Source organism: Trichoderma atroviride, chromosome 1 (assembly GCF_020647795.1).
Source record: "Trichoderma atroviride chromosome 1, complete sequence".
NCBI lineage: Eukaryota > Fungi > Ascomycota > Sordariomycetes > Hypocreales > Hypocreaceae > Trichoderma > Trichoderma atroviride.
The window spans coordinates 5,549,234-5,572,556 of NC_089400.1; the positions used below are offsets into that span (position 1 = coordinate 5,549,234).

Genomic DNA, 23,323 nt, shown 5'->3' on the forward strand with positions numbered 1-23,323 from the left:
ATGGTGACAACCGTTCAAATTATACCTGCTGCAAGCACAAGCTGACGCTCCAAGCTAACACCACAGCGCCCAGCCGTACTGCATGCTGGTGGCAGCACTGCTCGCACATGGAGCCAGGGATCTTGCCAGAGTTCTAGAAATGTCGGGTGAGACAAAAACATCAACCAAAGCAACACAGAAGCGGTACGGTCTGTCCCAGATGATAACGCGCCATGCCACCTTGAGTGTTGCATCACCAATGATGCATTCGCCGGGTCTCTCTCAGGCCCCTGTCGACGAGCTGGAGGGGTAGCTACTACCTACCAGTCAGTCTTTCAGGTGGTACGGCATACAGCGGTAGCAGAGCAACCCTCCCCGCGAGAACCTAAACACTCGGCACGGCGCTTGCTGCCTGGCAAAAGGCTGGTCATCAGTCATCTCGTTACTGCCTACACTCGACAACTAACATGGCTCCGTACTCGTAGTACGAGGAGCGTGCTAGTGCTAGTGTTATTGCCTAGGATGAAGCATGAGCAACAAGTTCAACTCATGCTAGCCGCAAGTATGTGGACCGATCAGACACCCCACACACACACTCTTGACCCTTTGCGGGACTGCCACTCTGGGACCTATCGAGCGCTGCTTGGCGTGTTACTGGGCGGTGCTCTGGCACGATAGAAGCTCCCTGGGTAGGATGCCCTGGCCTTTATTCAAAGTACGCGAGTACGGAGGCGAAGAGGACAGGCTGGTCAGGCCGCTTCTGTCCCTTGCGGCCTGTACAGTAGCACACGGACGGGAGCTTGGGTGTGCCTGGTTGCGGCGCTGGGGAGCTTGGACGCAAACGGTGCGTTGCCGACGGGCTTGGATTCATCATCGAGTTCAACGGCCCGCGTACTCGCAAACACAAAGAACGAATGTGGCGTACGTGAAAGGCTACATGTACCTACCTGTCCAAGCCGTGTTCTATCGCCAACGATCTGTGGATGCATCAACGCAGGGCTTTCGGTGTTACTCAACAACGTGGGATATTGGCGGCCGTAGCCGAAAGGAGGCCGAAAGCATATCCTACCGCCACAAGATACACAAAAGAGAAACCCCCCCCCAAAAAAAAAAAAAAAAAAAAAAAAAAAAAAAAAAAGCAATTTCCTCTTTTCTGAGCGTGGGGTTGATTCAGGGCGCGGAATGCTCAAGGTGTACACCCGAGGGAGAAAAGTGTTCAACGGGACGGAGTATTGTCCGACATTGTTCCCTTGGAAGAGAAGCAAGGAAACCAATGAGAACGACTCAAAAAAAGCAGGAAAAAAAGGGGCCGCAAGTCTCTGCTCTGTCACAGAGTGAGAGACGCTGTGTTTGTTTGTTTCGTCCTCTGCAACCCCTTTTTTGCTTCATCCTTTGATTTCATGATACAGTACGGCTTGTCTTGTACTGCACCGCAGCATCCCTCTCGCCAACCCCAACCCATCTTATGTAATCAACAGACGGCTGGCGGACTCACACCCCCTTCTCGAGAACAACAAGGTTTCTCGTCGCGTCACAGGACCAGAAAAGCACTCCCGGGCTGGCAAAACCACCGCTGGCTTTAGCATTTTCGGCCACAGAACGCTCGCTGGCGTCATCTTAGCCCCAAGACAACGCCCACTAGCCTCAAGCCCGCGGTCCCCAGCTGCTGGGAGGCTACAGCGCCGTGCTCGTACTTGTAGTACCTGCAAGGTACGCAGGGCCTGGTACTGTGGCCGCCACCGCGCTGACGAAACACGGGCTAAGCAGCCAGGGCCGGTACGCAACAGTGGCCGATGTGCAGGTACCCTCAACTCTGAAGCGTCGCCGGGACATGCTGCGCCGCTGCCCCGATTGGCTGCGAAACCTAGAGGAAATTTGGCCCCCGCTGGGCTTTTTTTTCTTTTTCTTTAGCCACCCTCCCAGAAGCAGAACCCTCCTGGAGCCCTTTGGGGAACCTTGAACCCTTTCCAGGGCGCCGTGTCGTCGCTGTCTGAGCCCGCAAAAGCCGCTGAAAGCCCTCTGCTCCAAAACTCTCTCCCTCCCTTTCCGCGCACTAGCCCCCATCCAACCCTCCAAAACAACGCTCGACTGTAGTAGCCCGCCGTTTTGTTCTCCATCGTGAAAAGAGAGTTCTGGTGCGAGCAAGAAAAATAGAAACACACAGGAAAATAGGTGGAAAGCGATCCTCAAGAGTGGCTCCCCTTGCCTCGCAAAAAAAAAATTATATTTATTATAGGCTCGGTCTGAACCTGCTCAGAAATACGATCAACTGACGCCTCGCGCTCATAGGTCCACTGGTTGCTAATCGCTGCTCCCATCACTGAACCCACCACTCTGCTCCCACCACCACTATATTAGCAGCACTACTGCCAGCTACCCAGGCTGCTAGGTGGCAGCATCTTCCCTCTTTCTCATTCCCCTCGCCCACTCGCTCACTTGCTCATCGTTGATCCTTTTCTCGCTGCCCTGGTTTCTTAGCTCCCTCCACCTTTTGGCGGCTGCAGCTGCGGCTTTCCCCCCCCCTCCTCTCCCCCCCCAAATTAAGGCCCCAGAAGGCCTAAAGCCAAGGCCCGGACAGAGGAGAAAATATGCGAACTGCACCTGCAGCCAAATCCATCACCACCTCGCTAATCCCAACCAAAACGCCAAAAGTTTAGGCCAACTTCGCCTTATCACCAACTTCATCCCGCCAGCTGATCGCCGCCCAGCCGACGCCTCGCACGCGATTTTACTTTTCCTCTGGCGCCTATCTTCTCTTCTCCTCTGGTTATTTTAATTATACTCTTTGGCTCCGCATCGCCGCAACTCTACTTCGAACCCACATCGCCGGCCGCGTCTTTGTTGCCGCCACAGCAGCAGAAGCGCCAAACCGGGATCCTTTTCCTCCATCTCTCTCTGGCTTTCAATCTCGCATCACAAGCATCGTCAGCTTTATATGCTTATTCACGTGTATAATTCCTCTCGCGATCACGAATAGAGTTTCTCGAATACGTCGCCGTCTTTTTCGCTCCGAAGAAAGCCTCGTTGTCCGAGTCATATTGGCACTGCTGCCGGGCCACGCATCGTCGAACCTTTTATTCAAACCACTCTCGCGACCTCTCTCTCTCTCGAATTTTCGCTCTTCACTTGCCTCAACAAGCCCTCGATATACCATTCTGCGTTGTTCTACTACGCAACACAAATCGTCTGGCTCGTAGCCGGCACTCTAACCGTCACCAGATGCGCAATACTTTCGACCTGGCATCATCATCGGCAACGCCTCTCGCTACCGTATATTCCTATCGCAAGGCTATGAGCGGTGATACCGGCAGGAACCGTCCGCCGCCGACAACGTCTGCGTGGATGCAATATCCCGAATCCTGGACCAGCTTGTCGCCCGTGCATATGCAATCACCAGAGCCTCTGGAGCGAGGAGGCCTCATCGCCGCCATGAACAGCTTTGCCAACCCCCCGGCCCCTGTTCCGACAGCGCAGTCTGTCCGCGCGGCGTTTAGAGGCCAGCCTTCCTCATCGGCGCCTTCGTACGGCCTCAACGGCGTGAATGGCAACCAGCGATTTGGGGCCGAGCCGCCCAGGAGCACCATGTTTGATGTGTTCGCTCCGCAGTCGCCGCCGCCTGTGCGCGTGCTGGTCCGGAACTTGTCGGCCAATACGACAGAAGATGCCCTGCGGCTCATGCTCGTCTTTTCAAACGAGCTGATCAGCGTCGAACTCTTGGCTAACAATTCCGACGACCTGCGCTATCGCTCTGCTGTGCTGTATTTCCAATCCATGAACGGCGCGCTTGAAGCCCAAACCAACCTCAACGGCCGCGTCAACATGAACAACAGCGGCAGCATGCTGGTTGATGTCTTGGGCACGTCTACCTATTCGTCGCCTAACAGGATGACGCCTAACCCCGTTCCCTTGGCCAGCCCAAGTGCCGCGTCCAATGTTGACCCTTTTACCACGGCGGTTACTCGTCCTCAGCCAAGCATTGGCAATGGGTTCCCATCCCACGATGCAATGTCGCCGACAATGAGGGGCCGTTTCTTCGGTAGCGTTGCTCCCCATCAGGACCTGGCCGCCCCAGATACCGAGGCTAGCAACCACTACAAGAACTTGTTCAATCCCCAGTCGCCCATTGGAAACCACCTTGCTAACGAGCTGCCCGGCCGACTGGGCAAATACATGATCAACAACGAGCTCGGCGATGATGATGATAGCGAACTTCTCAGAGATCCCATTGCCTATGCGGAAAACGGCACCCCGGCCCAACGCAGAGCTACTGCTCCCAACATTCCCACCAGCCAAATGGCGAGCCTTTCCATCAACACGAGCGCTCCGCCGCCGTTGCCATCGTACATTCCAACCCTGACTTCTCCGGTTCATGGCGTCAACGGCAACAATGGATTCATGAGGGGTGGGCAGCAACAGCAACAGCAGCAGCAGCAGCAGCAGCAGCAGCCGCAACAGAATCATCACTCACTTACTCGGATGCCGCAGCAAAGGCCACAGCAGCAGCAGCAGTCGCGATCACAGGCGCAACAGCATCAGCAAGACAGGTCCCCTAGGCAACATCTGTCAAAGCCCCAGCAACAAGACAGGCAGCAGCAACAGTCGAACCAACAAGTGCCATACGGAAGATCCAACTTTCCTCCCGTCAACCCCGCGGACCAGAATCCTCCCTGCAACACGCTTTACGTTGGCAACCTGCCTGTCGATACGGCCGAGGAGGAGCTCAAGGCAATGTTTTGCAAGCAGCGAGGCTACAAGAGGCTTTGCTTTCGTACCAAAGCGAACGGGCCCATGTGTTTTGTCGAGTTTGAAGACATTTCGTTGGCTACACGGGCACTAAACGAAATGTACGGAGCGTTGCTGCACAACAGCACCAAGGGTGGCATCCGCCTGAGCTTCTCCAAGAACCCGCTTGGCGTTCGTTCTGGCCAGCCTCCTTCGCAGGTCCCTCAGACAACCATGCCTCCCATGAACGGAGCGGCCCCGTCCAACTTGTCCAACGCCTTCGCTGCGGCCAGTGGCCCTCCTCCAGGTCTGTCTGTACCACCGGGACTTGGTTCACGAGGGGCTGGCTACGGCAGCGCCGGCAACGGCAACGGCAACGGCAACGGCCACGGCCACGGCATTACGAACCAACGGAACAGTAACTTTTCAAGCTTGCCATCCAACGGCAACAATCACCGTCATCAACAAGGTCAAGACTCCTATTTTGCGTATACGAGTTCCAACAATGGAAATGGTACCGTGGTCAGCTTCAGCAACGCTGGCTCTTCCCGCACCACACCTTTCTACACCAATGGAGCGAACAGGCCTGCTAAGCCTCGCACCCCTTTCGCATAATGCGGCATATTTACTCTTGGGAGGGCATATTGTCTTTTGATTTCTTTTTGTCTTCTTATTTCCTCTCCCCTTTTTTTTTCCTTTTGAGGGAGAGAGAGCTACTCCAAGATACACACAGGGGCATCTTTATGGGATACTACGATAAATTTGAAACTAGCATCACGGTTTGGGACCGGGGAGGGCGCAACGAGTTTTCTTTAGTCAACTTTGCCAATTTTTTCTCTCTCTTTCACCTCTTTTTGATTTTTTTTACGCATGGGATGGATTTCTTTTGGCCATGTTGCCTTAACGTGGCTATTGGCCAAGAACTTCTTTCTGGTCTTGGAGTAATGAGCTGCGACAAGAGAAAGAGCGGACAACGGCGTTGGCTCACTTGGGCTGGTCTTTGAATCGTTGTGGTTCTTGTTCCCCTTCTTCTTTCTTTTTGATTCCCCTTATCCACCCCTTTTTTTAAGAATTTCACATGATTCCGGACGCGAAAAAGATAATCTATTATATCCCCTGCTACATGCCTTTTTTCTTTTTTCTTTTCCGTTTCAAGCTGGCTTGGTTTTCCAAATGGACAGGGGGGAAAAATTAAAAACTTTCGTCACTATTTTTCAACTACACGTCTTTCTTGTCTGGTAAAAGCAAAAATACAAAAGCGACAAAAAAAAACATGCTTTGGAGGCTAATTCAAATTTTTTTCCCTTGGTTTGGCAGCGCTGCATTTTTATTGGAACACTGGGAAACGCTTCAGATACTGCTTCAACATGGCTTCAATACGGCTTCGACTTTTGATATCCTATTATTTACCCATTCTACTCTTCTTCTTACTACTGCCTCTTCTTATTTTTAACTTCTGTTAGTGACTTTGCCATTTGGCTAGTCTTTTGTTTGTTTCGCCTTCAGCGTCCTTTATAGAACCGACTACAGCATGCAAATGCCGCATACCAATATCTTTTTCTGGTCTGCCAATAGGAGCTATAGCTTGCACACTTACGGTGGCTATTCGCGGTTCAGGGGAGTCAATTCGCTCTCGTCAAAGGGGCAAGAAAGATAATGCACGTTCTGGCGCTTTTGTGGTTTTTTTTTTTTTTTTTGTTTTTCTGCATAATTCCATGGATATTGGATTCTCTACGCAGCTGTTCGTTTTTTGTTTTACTTTCATACTATTACACGTCTGCATGAACTGGATGGGCTGTTGATCTTGATGGGCATGAACAATCGGAGTATCAGTTGGAGAATTTGGAGCAAATTTTGTTCACTTCTTTTTCTTGGGTGTTGGTTGGCTGGGTGCCCAAACCTTTTCTTTCTTCTCAAAGGGCTACTGGAGGAAACACAAAATGAGATGGGAAGAACGCAATGACAAAAGGGACAGAATGGGAAGACCTTGGATCACTTTTTACTCTTTAGACGTGGAAATCATTCGACGTTTGTTTTTCTCCTTTTTCAATGGAACGATACGACGAACATGGCTGGTTATGGGAATAACTTGTTACATCGAATCCGCCAGTTCAGGTTTTTTTTTCTCTGTCGTTTGAGTCTTTTGGTGTTGGGTTGTATATTGGCAGCGGTAGTTTTGGTCGGAGCGTCCATTACTGAATTTTGTCTTTACTCTGATGGAACTGGATGAGCGCAGAATATCAATAATGAATAGGAAAGGAGACGCTTTGGCTTATTTTGCTTCTGGTATTTTCTTGTGCCTGTCTTGCCGTGAATGTAGCAGTGTGTGCCTCTGGTATATGTGTGTGATATGTTGGATGTGTGATGTAGCTTAGGTAATGCTGGATCTCGACCTATTTTCTTGCTCGTTTGATAATTGCTAAATTTCTTCCCTTCTCCTTCATCTTCCAATCTGCCAAGCCGCCAGTCATATCGCCTCAGAGATCCGCCAATCTTGGCAAATTCGTCTTTCGCCAGAGAAATGCCGTAAATGATGCTGTTATGCTTTGGCTCCTGCATGAACTTGGCCGAATTTTGGTTCTCCGCATTTACCGACAGGGTAGCTGTATGCTCCGCAAGACAGCCAGTCTATTGCCGCAAACTTGATTCGAGGTTTGTGCTTTCCAGATTTGACTAGAGGCCCCTTTGATTCCCGATAAAAGACTTGTTCTGAATACACATGTGACTGACTGTTCGCTGACGATAGTCTACCGTGAGATGGGCAAAAGCTAGTGCTCGAAATGGTCAACCTGCAATCTGCTTGCACTGATTGGCTCCTTGGCCCTAGAGCATAAAATCATACGCATCGACTTTACTGTGACGACTTCCAACCGTCAATTGTATTCATCGAGGCAGACAACTGTCGCGATAGGCGTTATTGGTTGGGGTTTTGCTTGCTTGGCTCCCGCGGAACTTTTCCTCTGTGGCGCCGTGGTGGCTTCTACTATAGAGTCTTGAAGATTGAGGGGGGCGTCGAAAGCTGTTCTTGGCAGCTTTCTGGCGCGTTGCTAGCCACAGGTTCGCCTCTTCCTTGATATCTGAAAGCATGTGAAGACGAGGAAGTGGCAAAGGGTGCACTGTGCGACTCTGAGCAGCGGCTGGCCGCGCTGATGGAGCTCTGGCGGGCGTATTCTGGACAGATCTCGCGGCGAGATGCAGAAGAAGAGTCAAGCTAAGCCTGCAGCCTGCCTGATTTGATAAAAATGCAGTACCACTGCTACGTACTCGCGGCCACCAGCATCAATCAATCTCGAGTATCAGTCAAACAATCTCGAGTATCCCAGCAGCATACGCTAGGAAGACAGACGGGTGGAACCTTTTGGACCTGTCGGGACCAGGAATCCGGGGAACCCAACGAGGCGGAATTATGGGGTTTGATTGTTTTAAAGCAAGCCATTCAGCCACCCCGATACCATTCCTTCCGGCAGTTCCATGCGAAATCGAAGAATAGCCATGGGGCGGGCTAGCCATATAGCAACCCGTGAATCAATTAGCCCAATGTTGATGTTATCAGCTTGATAGCATTCGCCATGGCGTCTGCCTCTCTGAAGTGCCATCTGCTAAGCATAATAGAGTGATGTAAGTGCAAAGGCTATTGAGCACTCCCCCCGCAAATTGCCATACGCCTGTCATCCCACAACCCGCAGTTTGGCATTTGAAACATATATAAGCCGGCCAACTTCTTTGGGTTTCCAATCATGCACTTTTTTTCTTCATCTCCCTTTTCAAAGTTGCAGCCCGTTTTGTTGCTAATTTTGGAGAGAGGAAAAAAGAAGACTGCGCAATAAACAATGTCTGCAACGATTCGACATCCTCCGCCGCTCGTCGATCCGAGAAATGGCGTCCAGAAACACTTTATTAGTCCTACCCCGAATGCTAGGATTGCAGACGACAATGGGCTCAATGATATACTCGGCGTGACACAGATTCTTGAGAATCACGATATCCCGTGCTTTTGTGTCGGGATATCTGCCCTCAAGTTTTATGGCGCCGCGAGAGACCGACGCGTGAGCTATACTTCTCCTTTTGACAGCTTGATATTGTTTTTTTTTTTTTTCGTACATGGAAAGGACGACGTATCACTTGGCGTTTATCAATTGGTGTTATTGATGGATGAATAGCTAACATGATGACTCTTGTTACCAATAGGAATGGGAAATCTGCGTGCCCACTGAACTCGCTTCCAAAGCCCACGAAATCTTCCGCTCACCTCCATACTCCACCACCTATATCCCCATTTCTCCAGTCCCCCACGCCCGAATAATGTCGTTTCTGCACACCTACAAGCGATACCAGATCCGAGACCTCCCCCACATCTTCGTCATCGTGCCCTCCCGCGACGTGCACCTCGACTGCCGCCCCAACAAGATTGTCCGTAGCCTCAGAGGCCTGCCCTACCCAAACCTCGAGGATTTTTTCCAGAGCTGCCTCGACCGCCGCGATGAAATCGAGCTCACCGACCTCATAGACGGCACAAACGTCACCAACGACTGGGGAGAGTCGCACCTGGACTTGAACGGATCCCACGACGTCGAGTGGGCGCGCGAGATGAAGCGCCGCACCGACGAATGGGATCCCCAGGTGGAGGGAACATCACCGCCCATTGACTACTGGCCCACGAGGCCGCTGAGCAAGCGGGAGTTTTGGCAGGAGCTTGTGCAGACCAAGATGGATAGACTGGACTGGTCGCGGCCGCCAGAGATTTTCCTGACGCAGTATCGTATCCGTAACTCTTCGGATCCATGGACCGTCATGACGAATGTCGCTTGAAGGTATCTATTTGTTTCTCATTTGTTGATACTTGCCTTGATGATGTTGCTGAACGTCTTGAATCACTTCTTTTTCTCTCTCTCTTGAATCTTTTGGTCAGCAAGTAGGACAGCATTCGTTGATATGGTAATACTCGTGTATATGGAACGGTCTCTGCATATGGAACGGCAAGTACTTTTTCTTCTTCTTCGCCCAATACATCTTTACATCATTTAGCTGCTCATTTGGGCCAATAAACTTCATGACAAAGAATCGATTTCAGTCTATTAAAGGGAAATTGCCTTCTGTAGAAGGCGAACTAGCTCAACTACTCGTACTACATTACATGTAAACGAAACACCACTCAAGTCGCATCAGTCGTAAATCAACAAACAACATCATTCATGCCCCAATCATATACCCCGTCTCTACTCATACATACTCAAATCGATCGAAGTGGCACTCGGTATATTATCCGTCTCATCCCTCACAATACAGAACGTATTCGCAACCATGCTCCAGAACTTGAGGTTATTCTCCATTGCCTCACAGCACCACCACTCGCCGTGAGGGTGCTGGTGCTCTAGTTCCGTCTGGAATTCCACTCGTACACTATAAATGCTCCGCCGGTATTGTGGTTTCTCAGGGTCACCGTCTTCGTCGTCGTTGTTCGCTACCAAGAGCGGATTCCATCTGTTAGCTATCTTGTAACATATTCCAATGGGCTGCACAATTTCCTCTGTCAAATCAACGCCGACACGGACATGCCCAAGAGCTCGGGATCCTCCGTGGTGATAGTGCAGCACAACACCTCTTGTGACTCCGTTGAGCCGTCCTCTGTAAATGACTGCAGATGCAACATTTTCAAGAGGTGCCCAAGAAAAGTAAATTGTTTCGACAAAGCTGTGCATACTGATCGGGCTACTCTCGTATCTGTTGTCAGGAAAGTCTCTTTTGTCCATCTTTTTGGCCGGGTCTCCAGCAGAGTATGTGCCGAGGAAGCCCAATTCTCTCGCAGGGCCCCACCATTGTGGTTGCTGATAAACAAGCATTTGAGGAGCAGCCTGGACGAAGCAGCCATCTTTAAGGGCCTTGTTATGCGATCCCACGATGATGGGGCCGGATTTCTCCGTTTGTATCAAGATGTTGAAAGGCCTCCCTAGGTCTCGCTTGACGCCAATACCAGTTATCCGATCACCCTTGGAGATGGGGACGTAGTTCCACACGCAACACTTTCCAACCGAGTTGGGCAATTTGTTAAACGTGTCCATGGCAGATGGTTCCCCAGGGGAATGGAGGTGAATGCCGGCGAGGCCTCCATAAATAAGAAAGAAGGTTATGCCTGTTATCCCTTCCAGATTGGCGACAGTCAAGCGTGGCCACTTCCTGGTGAGATGTTCTTCATTTATGGACATGTTGCAGGCAGACCAAGCAGGTGGGGTAGGAGTTTCCCAAATTCGAGGAGGATCCATATCAGGAGTAATTACAAAGCGGCATCGACCGTACTAGAAACAAGGAAAATACTAGTTAGCAACGGAATTGATGATGGATGTCGAAGAAGAAGAAGAAGAGAAGAAGAGAAGAAGAAGAGAAGAAGAAGAGAAGAAGAAGAGAAGAAGAAGAGAAGAAGAAGAGAAGAAGAAGGGGGGGGAATAGAAGCTTACTAGACTATGAACATATAATTTGGATGTATAGTCATCATCTTGAGACAGAAAGATGTATGCGACGTTGGTAAGACGTCCCCTTGCATACTCAGGGGCACGACTCTGGCGAGATATGCTGCGAATGCCATCGGAGTCGATATTGACTGTGATGAATGGAGGCAGGGATCTGGAAGAGGCACTTGTAACTGCGGCTCCGCGCTTCCAATCCGCAATTTCTGTCAGCGGCGTCGTCTGCAATGCGAGCGGCTGGTCCATAGTCTTTGATATGTGCTCTGCTACGGTACGTGCTATCACGAACCGCCAGAACAGCGAGCGTTCCGAAAAGCCCTGTATGGCTCTAACGAGCTCGGCTGGCAAGCCAAGTAGTAGCTTTGCCACTCCAAGCTCCGTGGCCACGCTCTCAATCAAGGACACGTCGGTATTCATGGGATGAGGAAGAAGCAAGGGCTGAGAATTGTTCCATGGTTGCCTAAAGGCAGCCACTGCCCATATCCGGACGTTGATGGCAGAATCATCATGGTCGGCGCATTGCTTCTTGACCATGGCATAGCAGTCTTTGTGAACTGGCACTGCATCCACCGCCGCGTCTATACATACTATGCAATCTGTCTTCTTGCAGATCTCAAACCGAGATGTGTTGAGCAGGAACTGGTTATCCTCACGAAGAAAAAACGATGGCGAGCACCTAAAGATTTCCGGAGCGTGACGGTAGACTATACGAAGAAGAAAAAAAAGAGGTGTCAGCGCTGATGTCAAAGATTTCTGAAACAAGGTGCTTTTTTTTTTTCTTTTTTTTGATAGAGATTGATATAGACGCAGGGAAGCTGGAAAGCAAGAAATAAAAAGAGGAAAGCATGCCGCTACTTACCAACCTGGATGCTCTCCTTTGTCTCTAGGACTTGAACACATATCCCGCACTGGCGATAGATTCCAAGATGAATCGGTTTCGCCAATGGCGTTCCGCTCGGCCCCTTACATGCCCGGGGACGGGACATCACAACCATGTCGAAGATGGGATAAAACAATGAGGAGGACGACGATGATGATTATGATGGGAAGAAAAGAAGAAGAAAGGCAAGGAGAGACGAAAAGGCAAGAAAAGGAAGAGAGTCAGGGGACAGCAAAGAGGGGGAAATCAGCTGCAGCCTTGCCAGACAAAACCTTGGTTGTTTGCTCTTCTTCTAACAGCAGGCGCGCAGCACTCGCAGCACTCGCAATACTAAGCGAGCCAATCGCATCCACTTCCTTAATCGCCATTAATCGTCACTCATTCACTCTTTCCTTTTTTCCTTTTCTTTCAAAAAAGGAGAAGACGTGGCATAAAGTTTCATGAGGATGCAAGGGGGACGCAATATTGGCCAACACACACATATACGGCCATCTTCCTATTGGAAGAAGATTCTGAGGTTGCATTGCTCCTTTCGGTGAAGAATGGATATGCTTATTGGTGCATTGCAAGTGTGATACGGCATAACTGCTATTATATTTTCCTTTTCACTTTTGTGTCTTTGCTTACTTTTTTGTGCTGTCCGAATCACGAGGAAGAGAATGTTGAGTTCTGGGATACGAGAGATGTTTATAGTGGATGCGAAAAGTAGTATATTCGTTCGTTACCTACAGCAGCAGGGACAATCATCTGCCAAGCCTGCTAATCATATTCATCGTCTTGCTTAATAGCAAAAGAGTAGAGTCCATTCCTTGTGAATCCCTCTGAAATCCTTGTTTCCTTGTTTCCCTCTTCCACCCTCGTCTCTCCTCTCATTCATGCGTTGCCTCCTTCATTTGCACTTGAAATGAGAAAAAACATGATAAAAAAGAAATCGCCCCTTTAACGCCGTGATTCTTCATTTGTGCCCTGGTGGTATTCGTCTTCTACCCCCTCTAACCCCCATCCTATTGCCGTTTTGTCCGTAGGATGCATAGTGTTACAGTGTATTCGTAAACTGAGGTAAATGAAAAAGGGAAGGAAATCCCTATTGCTCTTTTTTTTTTCTTTTTTCTGTTTTGGTTTGTTTTCTTCCCTTTCCTCCAATTTTTGTGCCGAGTAGTATGCATATGTAGTATATATATGTGTATGTGCGAGTGAATGTGCAGGCGTGTGGTTTTCGTGTTAGTTATACAGAGAGGAGAGGAGAAGAGAGTAGAGAGTTTAGGCGGGCGTGTGGAAGAAGCGCAGAATGACCTCGTACATGCCAAACATGATTGCCGCACTAGGCACCGTTCGCATGAGATGAGGCGTCAAGCCGCCGTAGAGACCCATGAGGCCTTCCTCCTTCCAGACGAGCTTGAAGCACTGGACCAAGCCCGTGTACTTGAGCTTGCCGTCTGCCAGAGGAGCCTGTCGCAGGCGAGTTCTCGCAACCTAGGGATTTGGGAGTTAGAACATGGTCACGACAACTAGACAAGATGCTTCAACTCACCTCGTGGGGATAGGCAATGACCGCGGCAACGAGCTTTGCGCCACCTGCAGCTCCGCCGTTGCCCATGACATCCACCACGCGGTCCCAGTACGTCTTTGGCCGGCGGCTGGCCACAATCAGCGCCTCCCGCCGCGCGAGATAGGCCTTGAGCTGCTCGTACAGCATCCACTGCATTGTCGACTCGACGACGCCCAGGTAGCTGGCGCTCATGCCCTTGTACAGGCCGCGCACGCCCTCGTCGCGCACCACCTGCTTGACGCAGTCCCAGCTGTTGCGGTACAGACGCTGCGTGGCGCCGCCGCTGCGCTCCGAGACGTTCTTGTCCAGCTGCAGGCGCGTCTTGACCATCCAGACGGGATTCGTGGCCGTGCTGGTGGCGACGCCGGCCGTGACGCCCGCCAGCAGATGCACCCACGGCGCCTCCACGCCCTGGTTCCAGTACTCGGCCATGAGGCGCTTGCCGTTGCCGTAGACGTAGAAGTTGATGCTGCGCGCGGGGATGACGCCCACCAGGTTGGGCCCCAGGCCCTTGAACAGCGCGCTCGATCCCTCGATGCGGTAGACCGAGCCCAGGATCCGCAGCGTGTCCGAGAGGTGGTACATGGCGCTGCGCAGGGGATTGAGAGGCCGCAGAGCTTGCGCCTGGGCGGCTCTGGACGCGCGGATCTGGGCCTGGTAGAAGTCGGACTGGAGTCTCGTCTTGAGGACGTCGAGCGGTGCTGTGACTGCTGCGGCCGTCATGCCACCAACACTGCAGATTGGGTTCAACTGTCAGATACTCTTGTCGTCTTTGTGTTTGAGAACAGAAACAAGACTCACCCTCCGGCCATGAAGTGCACCCAGGACTTTGCAAACGGCAGCGCCTTGACCTGCCCTCGAGGGCTGTCGTCCGGCAGCACATCGCCCGTCTCTCTCGATTGGATCAGCGCCGAATGCTCTGCGGGAACGTGCGAGTGCTGGAAGGGCCGGCGATCATCTCGTCCTGCCAGGTATGGAGGAGCAACAGCAGGACCCTGCTGCTGCGCCATGGCCAAGTCTTTTGTGCTTTGTCTTTTCCCTTGTTTCTTTGATTTTGATTTTGATTCCAATACTGGTATTATAAAGAGAGGAAAAGAAAGCTGTCGTTGTACGGCGCGGTGGCGGCTTGGAGGATCGGTCGAGAGATTATTCTTTGGTTTGCCAGGAAGATTCCGGAAATGGAAGACCGAGGAAGGAAGAGAGGAAAAAGTGACAGAGGTTCGGTTAAATCGGGCAGGAGTTCAGTTCTTTGTTTTGGGAAGGAGTGGAGGGAAAAAAGAAAACAAAGTTCAACAGTTGCTAGTGGACGGTCTAAAGAAGAAGAGAAAAAAAAAAGAGCTGGCAAAGAATGAAGAAACGCGAAATGCCGTTTATTGCCTCTTTGATTTCTTTGATTTTGTTTTTGCGGCTCCGGCTCTAAATTTTTTTTTTTTTTAACCTTCTCCGATCCCTTCTTCCTATTAGCGGACCTCGCTTTTAGCTCGAACCTGAATGGCGCGTTCAGCTGCCAAGGTGGGCCAACTCTGTGCAGTGGCGCAGGTACGTATCCCCGCGATGTCATCGATGGCTCAGAGCGTTTGTAATGTCAGTTTTGCCTGACTAGGAACTGAACTTATATATCGTGCTGTGGCCTTTGCGTGTGATTATACTCTTATTCACTTGCGTTGTTTCTCTTCTCTTTGTGATTCAGAGCTCTTTTCCATATACCATGACTGCCACTCAGGGCAAGATGCGGCACTGGATGAATCTTGTGGTGTTGCTGTCAAAACTACGGATCACGATAACATCATATTGAAACTGACAGTTCCAAAGCAAGTGTATGAAACTATAGGAGAAACTCATCGCCAATGGCCGCTGTAGTGGACCCAGAGCGCATGCCACTCCACCCGCCATCAAAGCCTTATTACAGCACAGCATACTCTGAATAGGCGCATGTGGTACATGTAGTCGTGTCAATTGAGAAAAATCAATTAAAGTAAAGAAAATTGCTATTGGCTCGTTGCCTAAAGACCCTGCCATTATCACCACACATGTACTTAGTGAAAGCATCCATCTCGTATACCCAGTATTCCTAAACAAACTGCCCTTGTGCCTACATATATATCCCGTCATAAACCCGCTTGTACCTTTTTGCAAAGGTGTCCCATTTAGTTCCCATGCCTTACCAGACAAGACCACGCATTAAAGCTACCTATATAGTACTAGTCATAGTATCTACCATTGAAAATCATATCCCTTGAGCACCGCTACATATGCAATACCGGCCACTTTGCCTTAGTGGGAGTGGTATGCCCGAGGCTCATACTCTTCAAAGTCTGGAGGCGACAGGATCGCCGAGAGATGCCCTGTTCGAGGAGGGTTCCTCTGCACAGAAGGAGGAGCAGAGTCAATTCTGGTGAGCCGCGACGTGGGCACCAGTCTCAGTGGAGGCTCGATAGTAGCCGGGGCTTCAGGAGAAGAGGAAGAGGAAGCCAGCGCCGATGACGCCGCTGCTGCTACCGCTGCCAATGCCAATGCCGATGCCGATGCTGGTCTGGATACCAGGTCCATCGGGCTCGTTGAGTCTGCCGCAGCACCGGAGCTCTCACCAGGGCTGCCAGTGCTAGTACTGGTATATCCAAAACCAGAGCTAGAGTTGTTGCTGGCCTCGGCCTGCGTGCCAGCGGCCCTGCCGGCAGCGGCAGCGGCAGCAGCTTCTGCTTCTCGCAGCTTCTGTGTCTCGCGCTCGATAATCTCCAGCTGATGCCTCACAATCTCGGCTTCCTCGTCCGTGACGTTTCTCCAGCTGCATCTCGCGTGCTTCTTAGTGCAGCCTCGGCAAGCCGACAGGTGCTTGACGCACTGGAGGCGAAGACGTCGGCATCGATCACAGGTGGGGAAGATGACATCTCCCTTGTGGACCGTGTCAGTTTTTTTCAACACGAGAGCTCGGTGTTTCTCAGGACCGAGATCCTTTCCTACCGCTCCACGTCTGCCACGTCCCCTTCCTGCCCTCCCTCTCGCTCTTCTCGAAGGCAGAGCTGGAATCGGGACTGGGGCCAGAGCTGGAGCTGCTGGGGGCGAGCTCGATGCTGGGAATGAGACTCCTGGAACTGGTGCCGGAGTTGACGATGCTGTGATCGATGTTGTTGGCGACGGGGCCAGGACTGGCAGCGGAGCCAGAATTGAAGCCAAGGATGAGGGCGAGGGCGAGGGAGAGGATGTTGTTGCTGCTGGCCCGGCGGCATTGGGGTAAGTAAGGACCGGCAGCGGATGATACGGTGGCGCCTCAAGAATTGGCGCCGCCAGGGGACTGAGCCCGGTAGCAATGGCAGGCAAGGCGGAGCCAAAAACAGGGTGCTGCTGGTAATGGTAGTATCCCGGAGGGGGACCTTGTGGCGGCTGATTCTGCATCGAAGCCACCATGAACTGGTGGAGAAGATCTCCGTGGAGATCGTGGGGCGGCGAGCCGCAGCTGCCGGGTCCCGAAGGCGGTGGATGGTTGATGGCACAGAAGCCAGAGCTGACGGTAACGGCATTGGCCGCAGAAGCATCAGCATGGCGCAGAAGCTGATGAGCCACGTCCTTTCTGCGCGTCTCAAGCCTGCGGCTGAGAAATCGGGCTCTCGCCGCAACCTCGTCTGCCTTGTTGTACAAGAGGGAGGACCTCTGCATCATGATCTCGAGCGTGGCCAGCTCGGCCGCCTCATCCTCTTGGAAAATGTGCTCCAGCGGGAACTTGTCCAGGGCTCCAGAGTAGATCAAGCGCCAGTCATCCTCTGCAATCTCGACCTGAGCCCCATTGTACATGAACTGGCGGCATCGTGCGCCGTCGGGCAGGGTGACGGGGGGAGAAGGCGTCTGGATTGGCCTTGGCAAAAGTGACCACGTCCAGCCAGGTAATGGAGTGCAGCAAGGGATGGGGTGAGTTGACTTTGATGGGGCCGTCGAAGAATCTTTCAATGCCTCTGAGGAAACGGGGTCCTGTCAATCTAGCCCCGAGACTCGCTGCTAGACTTTCACTCCGGTCCAATACGCCTAAGTATTGTTGTTCAGATTAGCACATTGTTGATGTGGATGTACGAGTCATTGGAGGACAATATAGACAAACCTTCGTATTCGCTGATGAGGTAGATGATGTTGTTCAAGGTGTCCAAATCACCTGGCAAGAGACCCAGAAGTTGAGCGTATTGGTGTCTCGGCAAGAAGTTGATGTATGGCTGGGAGCCTGCCATGATTGCATTAGCCTGCTGTGTAACAAGCTTTGATATCTAGCAAGATACGAGAGAGAGAGAGAGAGAGAGAGAGAGAGAGAGAGAAAGAAAGAAAAAGAGAAGAGAGAGAGAGAGATAGGGAGGGAAAAGGAGAAGGGAAGAGGTGAATAGAGTAGACGATATAAGTAGTCGATAATGGTATTACTGTACCAGCATGCAGTACAGTAATATTTAGTACAGAGCCCACTAATAAGGCTACCAAGACGGGAGGGCTGATAATGGATCTGGCTAGCCGTCCCGATCCTGAATCGAAGCAGTGTGGAGTACAGTTCCACCAACTAGCATTCTAGTGTAACCGATCGGAGGCGGGAAAGGAGGGAAGTGGAGAAAGGAAATGGAACAGAAGAAGAAAAGAAGAAGGCCGGGCATTGATGAATGATGGATGAGTGATGGATGAGTGATGTGCTGTGCTCAGTGTCTGGACAACATACCTGGAGCCATGACAGGCACTGATAGGGGACGGCCAGAAGGTTCAGGTCGGTGGTTGATGGTGGCCTGATGGAGGTGGGTGGGCTGGCCGCCGTCATCCTCCAGATTGCGCTTCCGCTTGTGGGGTTCGTTCTCCGGAGGTGGTGGCATGGCAGCTGTCGTTTATGGTAGCTTATAGGATGCTTCTGGAGCGCGATGGGGCCTGGTAATGGAGGCGGAGACAGCGGAGACCCGAATGGATTTCAAGATCTCAAGGCAGAGAGCGATGGGGCCGGTATTTTGTGCGATTTCTTTTTATTCGGACAGCGGAATTAATGCCAAGTAGTCGACAGCGAGAGGACACGCAAACAACGCTGTAGCGGCGTAAACAACTGAGTTCGAGAAAATGATCAAGTAAATGAGTTTCTTAGAAGAAGAACCAGAGCTTCAAGCGAGCCAGGTACTCGGATAGTTGAAGGCTCGTGGATCGCTTGAGGCAGGGAGGAAGAGAGCGGGAGAGTAAAGCGAGTGGGAGAAAGAAGATGAGCAATCAAAAAAAAAAAAAAAAAAAAAAAAAAAAAAAGAGAGAGGAAGAGCGGAATCCTTTGGGTTATTGTATGAAGAACGAAAAGTGGTGGTAGCAAGTGCAAAGAGCTATCTAATGCGGCTTGTCGGATTGATGCCCGCTCAGATGACAGTGGGTCTATCTACGGGCGGCGACAAGGGGAGGGGGAAATGGTAAGGGAGGGGGGTTTCGTTAAAATGGGAGGAAAAAGAAAAAAAGGGCGATATCTTGTTTTGGTATAGATGGGATTATACTTGAACGCTTTTCGTATCAGAAATTCCGGCCAAGCATTGCGTTAGCGGGAGTGACTCTGGGAATGGTGGGAAGGGAAAAAAAAGAGACGATTTATGTCGCCCGTGCAAATAGCAGATGCAGTTTGTGTAGTATTAGTGATGGCAAAAGTGGCATTCTATGCCGTACTGGTTGCTGCAGTATACACGACACGTTCGAATGTCTGTATTGGCCTCTGTATGCGTGCCCCATACAACTCCATAGAAATATGCATATTCAGCAGACAAGTCTGCAGGTCTGCACACGATACGACGGAACAGAGTGCTGGCACTGGCTGGTGGTATGCATAATGCGTGTGGAAAAGCCGTGCGTGTGCAGTGTGTGTGCTGGTTGACCAACCCAAAGAGCCCAAAAGAGTCCATGCCTTTACAGTACAGCCCGCACAGCGCGCAGCTTATAGGACCAGGGAGGTTCGGGATTATCCACAAAGAGAACGACCAGGGGGAAATGTGGTACCTTGACAACTTGGTAGTACTACTAGGTACTAGGTATAACAGTAGGGCAGCAGCCCAAGTAAATGTGGCTTGCATCACAGCTTGACAGCCAAGAGAAAAGAGATTGAAAGACAAGACACACGCTAGGCAGTGCCGCAGGCTGGAAACGGGGTGGGAGGGGGCACGATAAAAGGGAGCAGCGTTGGGCACAGTACAGTATTGCAAAAAAGCCATCATCGATCGATCGAGGCATGCGGAGATGCGCGTGAGAACGATCGCTTAGCACACGGGAGCACTACCGGCTGGCGTATATCCTACTGCTTCAGAGCAGTAGAAGAGGTAGTTGGTCATATATTTTGTAATCATGAGCGGAAAGTACTAGAGCTGGGAGTACAAGTAGAAGATAAAAAGAACCAGATCTCCGCCTACTGGCGGAAGCGGATGAGGAGAGGGGGGGAGGGGCACCAAAAAAGAGAAGGAAGAGAGCAAAAAGCGAGGAACCTAAAAAAAGGAGACATGACCTGTCTCATGGCGATGGCAGAAGCATGGCAGTAGGCAAGTCATGGCAGGGATCCCGGCATGGGCTCTGCGTGGTCTCGCTAGAAGAAACGATTGACAGGGTCTGGCAGGGGTGTGTGCTTCGATGAGAGGGAGAGAGCGGCGGATGGAAGAGCGGTTTGGTCGGACGATTCGAGAGCTATTAGTGATACCTGCATACTAGCGAATATATCAATCAAAAGCATGTAGGTCCGGGTTGTTCGCAAAGATGCCAAGTACTAGCACCTACATGTAGTGTTAGATATTGCCTGCTAGTAGGCGCCACTAGTAATAGCAAACAAACACCTTATTGGGTTTGGCTGTTCAGCTCGCAGAAAAGGGAGAGAGACTGAGACAGAGGGTAGAGAGAGAGACACAAGCTGGAGGCGGCTTAGAAGCTCCGGGGTCCGGAAGCCGGCGCGACGAGCATCGTTTGGCGGCTGGGCATGATGCGGCTAAGCACAAGCTGCAATGAGCAGACGAGACTAACAGGCAGCAGCAGCACTGGAACCGATTGCGAGAAAATCAACAAAAAAAAAGGGCACAGGACGTGGATGGTAAAGTAGTTGGCGCGGCCGGGGCTGGCCCGGTTTTCTTGCAGAAGCGAGCAGATGGTGCTGAAACCTGGCTTGCTTCTCTTTTGGCTGCGAGCCCCAGCCAGGGCTACCCTTACCGGTGTGCTCGTATGCTCGTATGCTGCTGCTCTTGCGGGCGGTTTCTGGCATAATTACCTGGCAATTGTCTGGCGATGCCTACTTGTATGTAAATTAGTACGCCGTAATCGCTTACTTGTCGCTGGCAAATACACACCTAGACGTTCTGCTGTCGCTTCTTTTCCAGCAACGTATCCGGGATAGCATCATTTGATTCCCCGGTCCATGGGTTTGCCAGCCCATCACATGTAAGAGACCAACGAACCCAAGACACCGGCCAAGTTCTCACCTATCGCTTGCTTCCAAGTGCGCCACGGCACAAAGGGGCAAGAAACAAAGCGGAAGGGGGGGTGCGGTGGCATTGACAGCAGCAAATTTCTATCACATCTCCCTTTTTGCGTTTCAGCCCAAGCTTCGGACAGAGTGTCTCCCCGTCCTTGTCCGCCGGCAGCGCTGGCCTGGGGCTGGAGCTCTGCCGGTGAAACGCCAGACGCCGCCAGCCTTGCCTGCCTCTCGTCTTGACTCTGTCTGTGCACGGCATGTGTTCGTACCCGATCCAAACCAAGCGCGCGCGACGAACGGCCCCTCCGCATTGTCCGGCGAACGAGTCCCAGCGGAGGCCGGCTCTGGAGATTTGAGCAAAATGATCGTCGAGCGGACCGGGCGGCCCTGCTTGTGTCACCCCAGAAGTATCAGATTGCCGCAAGTGGGCGCCGAATGCTAGTAGAGCTCCATCGGTATAGGCAGGTACAAGTAGTAGGTATACGAGGAATCCGCTACAGTACTCGCTGAGCGCGGAGAGTGAGAGCAGACTGGGAGCAAGCGGCACTTACAGTACAGCCAGAGCAGGGAAGGGCGAGCTGCTGTGGCCTTTGCCCCTGGCTGTAAGTCAGCCAGCGCTGGGCTGACGCAAGCATTGCTGGGAGCAGCAAACAAAAACAGTGCCAGGCCAGGTCAGGGCTGGAGCAGGGCCTGGGCCCGCAATTCGACGATGGACGGAACGTCTTGGTACCGTGCCAGTAGCATCATGCTGTAGTGGTTGCTAGTACAGTGGTAATACCTACATGTGGCATCCAGGTCAAAAAAGTTGTTGATAATCAAAGAACAACAAACGACGTGTAAGTGTGTGGGTGGGCGAGCGGATGCGGCTCTGGTTTGCCAGCTATTATCGCTTGATACTACAAGCAGCACTACCACCGCCACCGATATGCAGCATGCAATGGCAAGGAGACGACGCAGAGTTGCAGCAATAGTAATGGCAGTAGCAGTAGTACTGCAGCTGGTTCATCATGCATAGACGGTTTCCCCTAGCCGGAGCCGAGATGTGAGCCAAAACAATCAGGCTCTCAAGGCACAGCGGCGTCAAAAGAATGGAGTGGAATGGACTGACAATACGACGCCCAATATTTCCACTTATATGTATCAGTACTCGAACAGCTCATACAAACAGGTGTTTGACGTACCTATTTCGTGCTGCAGTGCGTGATTGCGGTGGTGCATGCGAGCATGCATAGGATATGTAGCATACATACAGGTAGCATAATATAGCCAGTGCTGCTCTGCTCGCTCTCGCACATAGTAGCATCCTGTCTGTAAAAATTCACATCAGCATGCATATCACGCACATCACAGCCAGCTTGCCGCAAACGCGGGCAATGGAAATGGCCAGCCAGCAGCACTCAAGGTGAGAGGAGACGGCATGAAGAGCATGCGAGAGTGTCCAGGCTTCAGCCGTGAAACTTGCCAGTGAGCAGTAGACCAGGAGCCCGGCTGAGCTCGAATGGCCTGGTGCGGTGCCGCCAGCAAATGCCTGCATCCGCCTGCATATCCCGGTCTCAGCAATGCTCGCCCAAATCCAGAGGCACCATTCACCGTATTCGTCCATACACCATCATCCGGCTTTGACTCTGTTGTCTCTCTTTGTCTTTCTCCCCCCCCGTCCACTTCACACGCCCCTTTCCCCTCTTTTCGGTGTTCTCAACGCCCCCTTCCCACTTATTTCGGATGGTAGCCGTATCGCTGGAAATCGCTTTGCCGGTCTCAAAATATGGGCCGCCAGCGCCATAGCACACTCGCGTAGATCATCTGGGTTCCGCAGTAGGGACTATGTACAGTAGTGAGCAGTAATCCACAGCAGAGTCAAGAAGTGACCTGAGAAGAACAAGATCAATGAAACAGGGTAAAGACAGAAAAGCTCACTTGCCGAACTTGGCCGATTTGCCGTCATCACATACATGTATGTAACCTGCCTGCACTGTACATCCAATCAGCTCGGCTTGGCTTGCATCGATAGAGGGCGAAAGAGCCGATGCTTACGACTCTCTCCATCTCTCCCTCTGGACGCAGGCGAGGAGCAATCAATGGCATGGCAAATTAGGATAAAATCAAAATCAAAACCAATACGAGCCAGCACTTTTCTTTTTCGGCCTAGAACAACCACCACAAGCAAAGCTAGCTTGATGGCTGATGCTGGCTTGGTGCTGGTGCTGGTGCTGATGCAAACGCAGAAAGGCTCCAGTCTCCAGTCTCTAGTCTCTTTCAGCTCGTACTGTAGCGTCCTCAGGCCCCGAGTTCCCGGCATCTCAGGACCC

The 23,323-nt window shown here is 51.6% G+C and overlaps 7 protein-coding genes across 7 annotated transcripts; 2 read left to right on the forward strand and 5 right to left on the reverse strand.

Moving 5' to 3' along the window:
- Positions 1–962: 962 nt before the first annotated feature.
- On the forward strand, positions 963–7,473 carry TrAtP1_001993 (uncharacterized protein; the record flags this gene model as incomplete). Its single annotated transcript, XM_066111253.1, has 3 exons — positions 963–1,016; positions 3,199–5,119; positions 7,448–7,473. The coding sequence occupies 3 exons, from the start codon at positions 963–965 to the stop codon at positions 7,471–7,473; spliced, it is 2,001 nt and encodes a 666-aa protein (XP_065967327.1).
- A 1,058-nt stretch (positions 7,474–8,531) lies between these two features.
- TrAtP1_001994 (uncharacterized protein) lies at positions 8,532–9,510 on the forward strand (the record flags this gene model as incomplete). The annotated part of the gene is made up of 2 exons (XM_014085091.1): positions 8,532–8,747; positions 8,890–9,510. 2 exons carry the CDS (start codon positions 8,532–8,534, stop codon positions 9,508–9,510), a joined length of 837 nt encoding a protein of 278 aa, XP_013940566.1.
- A 242-nt stretch (positions 9,511–9,752) lies between these two features.
- Positions 9,753–12,268, reverse strand: TrAtP1_001995 (uncharacterized protein). Its single transcript, XM_066111254.1, has 3 exons — positions 12,022–12,268; positions 11,154–11,866; positions 9,753–10,994 (listed from the first exon to the last, which is right to left on the reverse strand). The coding sequence occupies exons 1-3, from the start codon at positions 12,155–12,157 to the stop codon at positions 9,918–9,920; spliced, it is 1,926 nt and encodes a 641-aa protein (XP_065967328.1). The 5' UTR covers positions 12,158–12,268; the 3' UTR covers positions 9,753–9,917.
- Positions 12,269–12,620: 352 nt separating this feature from the next.
- Positions 12,621–14,990, reverse strand: TrAtP1_001996 (uncharacterized protein). The gene is made up of 3 exons (XM_014085660.2): positions 14,393–14,990; positions 13,574–14,324; positions 12,621–13,515 (listed from the first exon to the last, which is right to left on the reverse strand). The coding sequence occupies exons 1-3, from the start codon at positions 14,599–14,601 to the stop codon at positions 13,303–13,305; spliced, it is 1,173 nt and encodes a 390-aa protein (XP_013941135.1). The 5' UTR covers positions 14,602–14,990; the 3' UTR covers positions 12,621–13,302.
- An 875-nt stretch (positions 14,991–15,865) lies between these two features.
- TrAtP1_001997 (uncharacterized protein) lies at positions 15,866–17,380 on the reverse strand (the record flags this gene model as incomplete). The annotated part of the gene is made up of 1 exon (XM_066111255.1): positions 15,866–17,380. One exon carries the CDS (start codon positions 17,378–17,380, stop codon positions 15,866–15,868), a length of 1,515 nt encoding a protein of 504 aa, XP_065967329.1.
- A 242-nt stretch (positions 17,381–17,622) lies between these two features.
- On the reverse strand, positions 17,623–18,423 carry TrAtP1_001998 (uncharacterized protein; the record flags this gene model as incomplete). Its single annotated transcript, XM_014085659.2, has 2 exons — positions 17,623–17,798; positions 18,276–18,423. 2 exons carry the CDS (start codon positions 18,421–18,423, stop codon positions 17,623–17,625), a joined length of 324 nt encoding a protein of 107 aa, XP_013941134.2.
- A 100-nt stretch (positions 18,424–18,523) lies between these two features.
- TrAtP1_001999 (uncharacterized protein) lies at positions 18,524–20,942 on the reverse strand (the record flags this gene model as incomplete). The annotated part of the gene is made up of 3 exons (XM_066111256.1): positions 18,524–18,626; positions 20,811–20,831; positions 20,890–20,942. The coding sequence occupies 3 exons, from the start codon at positions 20,940–20,942 to the stop codon at positions 18,524–18,526; spliced, it is 177 nt and encodes a 58-aa protein (XP_065967330.1).
- Positions 20,943–23,323: the final 2,381 nt, after the last annotated feature.